Genomic DNA, 5936 nt, shown 5'->3' on the forward strand with positions numbered 1-5936 from the left:
CGCTGTGTCCCCCCCCCTCCCCGGGCTGTTCTCTGCTTTAACTGCGTTGCTGCTCGTAACTGCGCTCTGCAGAGCGTGGGGCCCCGCTGCAGGCGGGCACCGTCCCTGCCGCTCGGCCTTAGCGCGCTGGGTAGGCGGGAAAGCTCCGCGTTAAATTCCCGGGAGGACGGAGCAGGGGGGTTTGGAGGGAGCGGAGCAGAGCGGGTCCCCCCCTTCCCGGGGCTGCTGCAGCCCCCGGGCCCGCCGGGGAGGTTTCCCCTGACCCAGCGCCTCGGGACGCAGCGGCGATGTCTTGTCAGCTCCGGATCCGGCCCTGCTTCAAACCTTGTGCGTGACCTTGGAAAATCGGTCCCTCCCTTCCAGGCCTGGATTTTCCCTGCAAAGGGCCGGGTCGAGCGGGTATCCGAGGGGGTCGCGCTGGGGAGAGGTGATTGAGTTTGGCCCCTCGGGTGGGGCAGGGCTTCAGATCTGCAAAAATATTAATACCAGGGGGTGATGCCTGAAAGCACCCTGCGTATGCCCGGGGAACGCCACAGGATCCTCGCGGCACTGGATAATATTAATAGGTAACTATTCTGGTAGTTAATAGGATAAGGTAAACGCCACGATCGTTAGCGCTGTGACAAATTACTTGCTAATTACGAATAAAGACCTCCTTAGGAAGAATTACTGCCAACACAGACTGTACCCTTGTCCTGAAAAGATGCGCTTGGCGTTTTTCTTTTTTCCTCTGAAATCGGGAAGCACAGCTGGAACCAGCCTGCCGAAACATCTGCCTCGGCGGTGGGGTCCGACCACCTCCCTCCGAGCGGGGCCGCGGTGCTCGGGGCTCGCCGAAACGGCGGGCGATGGGGCGAGGGCCGTGCTGGCGCTCGAGCTCCGGGGACGCCCGGCGGGCCCATCCTCATCCTCACCGGTGGGGACGGCGGGTCGCGCCTCCCTCCGGCTGCCCGTGCTCCCGCAGCTCCCGGGGGCTTTTGCAGCTCTGACTTGGCTGCTCCTGTTTTTCACGTCGTTTCAAGGCCTTCGTCACCTTGGTGCCCGGTGAACCCGGCCTAGCCCATCTGCGGGCTCCGCTCTTTGCCAGGGCCGAGGTTGCCGAGCTCGGCACCCGGTGCCTTGCCGAGGAGATTTGCATGCCGTAGTCGTTTTGTCTCCAGAGCCTGCGGCACTGCTGCTCCAGCCCAGGAAAGGCTAGCGAGGCAGTAACGGAGACGGGGAATCTGCTTGGAGGCAGGAGCCCGGGTCTCCTTGCGGTGGGAATATGCCCTGGGGATGCCCACGCTCAGCCGGGAGGCGAGCCCAGGACTCGAGCCTCCCCGGGAAGCAGAGAGGTAGCACTTCTCCCACCCACTGCGCAGGCCTGGAGAGGTGGAAATCCCCTTGGGAAGGTGGGTGGAAGGCAGCAGAGCGAGCGTATGTTTTATTTGGGCTGCCTTGACACACCCGAGCAGCAGGAGCCGCGCTGTGTCCTGCTCCATCACCTTGGCGTGGGTTGTTTGGGATAGCGAGTTCGCTCAGCTCTGCACTTCCAAACTCACCTCAGCTGAGATGATGTCTCCTGGTGGAGGATACCAGGCTGTCGGGTAACACCAGCTTTTGGGGGAGAAACTGGGGCTTTTGGGGGTGTTCAGGGAGGCTTGTCCCAGGGTGAGGGGTCTGGGCAGAGCTGGGGAAGGCCGGCCCCACCGCTGCCTGGGCTCCTGCGGTCCTTGGTGCTGCGGCCTTGGGGAGAGGGCAGGAGACGCCCTCATGGCATGCCAGGGCAATGCCATGAGAGCCACGCGGCCATCTGTCCCGAGACGAGCACAAACCGGTGACCACGAGAGATTATGGCTCTTTTGCTTTTAATCTTACAGGGGATTTGCTTTCAGCCCCGTCAGCAGCCGAGAGGGAGGAAGGGGGAGGATGTGCTGGGCAGCTGAGTTGGGTCTTTTGCAATGGTGACGCTTCTCCTCCTTGGAAACAGCCAGCGGATGTGCAAATGTGGCCCTGGGAAGGGGGTCTCGTAACGGGCAGGCGGCGGAGGAGCAGTCGGTCCGGGAGCGCGGTCGCCTGCGGAGACCCCTTGGAGGGCATGAGGGGGGACGAGCACCGGTACCGGCTGGGGGCAGGAGCAGAAGGGGTTAACCAGGCGGTGACTTAGAGCACCAAGGACATGTCCTGTCCTGCCACCCCCCCCCCAGGGATGCCGGCGGGCGGCAGCAGCATCTCCAGCCCGGACCCAGGCGCCCGCGCCAGGCCCCCTTCGCCGCCGTAGGAGCGCGCCGGGCAGCGGGACGGCGGCTCCGGTTCCCGCGGCATCGCGGCGCAGGCGGGCTCGGGGCCGCCGCGGGCCAGGGCTGACGCAGCAGCTCCTCACCCGGCGTTCGGCTTCGTGTCTGGCTGTGTCTTGCTGTAGACAAGATGAGTCTGGAGGTGGGGGGGGATGATGCACGGGGCTTTGCTGTCACCAGCTCTCACCTCCCTGCTCCCGCCTGCGTTATGGCACTAAGCGAGATAAGCCGCAGCGCACTGGTGGCTTTGGGTGGCCTCAGGCCAGAGAAGCGCCCGCCGCCTTGTCCGCTGCTGCCTTTAGGGGCAGTGATTTGCACAGATCCATTTCCCTGGGAGAGGGGAGACGGGCAGCGGAGGACGCGCTGCTGCCGGGCGTCCCCGCACCGGCGCCGGGGCCACCGGTTCGGGGCAACTGCTGCCTGCGTAGATGCAAAACCGCGCGCTCCGCTCGCAGGCTGGGATGAGTGGGGAGCACATTAGCCATAAGCTTGCACACAGCCCGCAAATAAGCTTTTCTTTTAGCTGCTTTGGAGAGGGAGGCTGTGACCGCTGTCGGCACCGAAAGCCTCGTGCGGGCTCTGATACCCGGGGGCCAGAGGCTGCATAACCGCGACGGAGCACCCCAGGGCTGGAGCTGCGGGGCGCAAAGGGCTCCTCTTGGTTTGCAGTTGGGTTTATTCCCTCTTTTAAGCACCAGGCTCCGTTGCCCTCGTTCGCAGCGTTTCCCGCACGCTTCTCGGGCCTCTGAAGTTTCAGATCTCGTTAAAGCCCGGCTTTGCCGTGGCGATTTAACCGTCCTTGACAGGTTTGCAGCTCTCTGGGGTGGGGGCTGGCTAAGGAATTATAATTAGCCCAGCAGAGGAAGCCTGCTGCTGGAGAGGGGGGTTTTCCTCTTGCCCCCCTCCCTCGGCAAGGCCGGCTGTGCCCGTTGGCCCCGCGGGTACCAGCACCCGGTGGGCGAGGGCTGGTCCCGCCACCCTGCGCAGCTCAAAGCTCTCGTCCTCCAGGGCCCGGACGCAGCCCCTTCCCTTCCTCTCCTCCTCCTTGCCCGCAGAAGAGGCAAAATCGCCGGCTCGCATCCTGCCTCTTCAGTCCCTGCTGCCCGCGCTGCGTCTCCCGACCCCCAGGCCCGCGGAGGAGGAGCTGCGGCCCGGCGTGATGCGCAGGGAGGACCCGGTGCCCGGGGGCCGGCAGCACCCCGGGGTGCTCGCGGCGCCCCGGCGGGGAGGGCTGGGATGTTGCTCCAAGGAGGGGGAGCGCAGCCAGCCTGCGCTCTGTCTTTCCGCTTTTCCCTGGTGCCTGGGAAGGTTTTCTTGGAAGATTTTGCCACTTGCTCTTGCAATCTTCCCCCTCCTGCCCAAAGTCCGTCCCCGGCAAAGCTCCGGGCTCCTCGGCTTGCCGTGCCGACGGAGGCGCCTCTGGAGGCAGTTTGCTGTTGGGCTTTTTCGTGCGGCTGCCTCCTTCCCCGAGGAGCTGCCCATAAATTATGTACATGGAAAATGGGACCGGAAAGCAGCAGGCATCAATAATTGATGGTCGAGTTTTCCTAAGCGGTGCACAGCGGCCGCGCGCGGCGGCTCCGGGTCGCGCCGGCAGCCCCGCTCACCCCCCTGCCCGCCTGGCCCCGGGGGCCTCCCCGCTCCGGCTCGGCCCGGCCCGGGGCTTTGGGCTCCCGGGTTTGGTTTTGAAACGCAGCAGTAAGCCCCGACTGAGTCCCGGGCAGCCGTCACGTCTGCTGGGAGCCACCTGCAACCTCAGGCTTTGGTCCTGAAAAGCGGCCGCTGGAATACGGACTGGTGGGGCCGGGCTGGGGAAACCGGCTGTGTTTGGTGACCGCGATGGGGGAACGACGATCTCAAGGGGCAATAACAACGCTCGTGGTGGTGGTGGTGGGGGGGGAAAGTCCTTCCTTGGTCCAAGCCCTGTTGCTCCTGATGGGCCGAGGATGGTCGGGGGATGCAGGATGGAGGAGCGAGGGCGTTCAGCACCCCGCACCCCACGCAGGGCTGGCCCCGACGTCACGTCCCGCGCCACGGGCTGCCGGGATTTCTCGGTTCATGGACGCTCGGAGTGGGTGCGAGTGTTGGGGCTTTGCCCCAGTCCACGTCCATCCTCACCCTTCGCCTTTCCCACCTTCTCGCGGCTCGGCTTACCCTCCCTGCCGCACTGATCCCGTTTCGGCTCCCTCTTTCCTTTAATTTTCTCACCTTTAACAAAAAATCCCAGCCTACGCGCCCCGCCTGGACGCTCCGGGTGCCGGAGGGCAGCTGCTCCGGGGTGTCCACGGCGTTGCTGCTTCTTTCCCCTCCCGGAGCGAAGCTGCTCTGGCTGCTGCTGCCCGGAGCTCGCTGGCGCCGCCGGCCGCTCGCCCTCGGGCCCCGCTGCGCGGCCTCACGCCGTACCCCCGGTTTGTTTCTAGGGAGCTATTTTGCCAACCACTTCATCATGGGAGGCGAGAAGTTCGACTCGACGCACCCCGAGGGGTACCTCTTCGGCGAGAACAGCGACCTCAACTTCCTGGGCAGCCGCCCCGTGGCGGTAGGGAGCGGCGGCGGGCGCGCGGGCTGAACCCCCCCCGCCCGGCCCAGCGCCCGGGCGGGAGCGCGCGGGTGAAGTGCAAAGCTGGGGGGGGGAAATGAGTGGCTTCTCTGATGCCTAATATAAGGGTTGGGTTCATGCTGCAGCCTTTCCTCCGTGCGGCGCTTAACCGGGTCTCCCCGAGCCGCTCGTGCTCGCGAGCGCCCCAGGGACGTAACAACCTTGCTGTAGCTGTCGCTTCTCTGCCGAACCGAGTCGGGATCCGTTTCCCAAGCGCCAGCGGAGAAGGGAGGGCGGGGAGAGGCATCTCCACTCCTCCCGGCGCGGGACGGACTAAAAGCACCGAGCTCGCCGGCGGCCCGTGCGCCTTGCTGGCTCCGCGCTTGGCTTGGCGAGGCTCTGTCCCCATCCAAGCGCGTTCTCCTCTTGCTCTTAGCCACCGGGCGGCTGCAGAGCTTCAATCCGGATCCGACTTTGCCTGGGGTGAGCCTCGGAGCCCCTTACCAGGGCCACCGCAGAGGGACCTGGCCCGACATCTCAGCCACGAGCCCCATATTTCTTTTTTTTTTCTTTTTTTTTTTGCCCTTAACAGCAGCCTGCCTGGACCAAATATAGCTATATGCACACATATCGCGTTCCTCAGCGCCTAACGGTTGCGGCGAAGGCTTTTTTTTTCTTTCTCGATTGTTTCTCAGCCTCGTTTAAATTGGGCGGATGGAAAAAAGTTCTCCGAATAGCCCCTTTCTGACGTGTAAAGCTGGCTTGCAAAAAAAAAAAACAAAAAAAAACCAAACCCGCAAAACCAAACCGAAGCAGTCCGCCCCGGGGTGTGAAAGAGCCCAGCGGCGACGGTTGGTGACAACGGTCGGTGACAACGGTGGCGGCACGACAGTTGCTGCGAGAAGAGATTTGCCTGCGGAGGTTCCTCGTTCTTGCCCGGCCCGACCGCCGCCGGCTGCCCCCGGGCGAGGGGGGCGTAAAGCCACGACGGGAGCAAACGGCGGTGTTCTCTCCCCCGGCCGCGTGCGGCGGCGTCTCTGCGCCGTTCGCTCGCTGCTTTGCCCCCCGAGACCACGTTGCCTTCTCCCACCTATGCCTTGAGATTTTTTTTTTTTGGGGGG

General features: G+C 64.3%; 1 protein-coding gene across 4 annotated transcripts in view; it reads left to right on the top strand.

The window, feature by feature from the left end:
- Positions 1–4674: 4674 nt before the first annotated feature.
- Positions 4675–5936, top strand: part of RNF157 (ring finger protein 157) — a 14643-nt gene continuing 13381 nt past the window's right edge. For all 4 annotated transcript variants that reach the window (XM_085304459.1, XM_085304460.1, XM_085304458.1 and 1 more), the window contains exon 1: positions 4675–4815. In XM_085304459.1, coding sequence (XP_085160585.1) covers positions 4723–4815 — 93 coding nt within the window. In that variant the 5' untranslated portion in view covers positions 4675–4722. The remainder of the gene's footprint in view (positions 4816–5936) is intronic.

This window comes from Rhea americana, unplaced genomic scaffold, assembly GCF_003343005.1.
Source record: "Rhea americana isolate MKP2758 unplaced genomic scaffold, rheAme1 scaffold_21, whole genome shotgun sequence".
NCBI lineage: Eukaryota > Metazoa > Chordata > Aves > Rheiformes > Rheidae > Rhea > Rhea americana.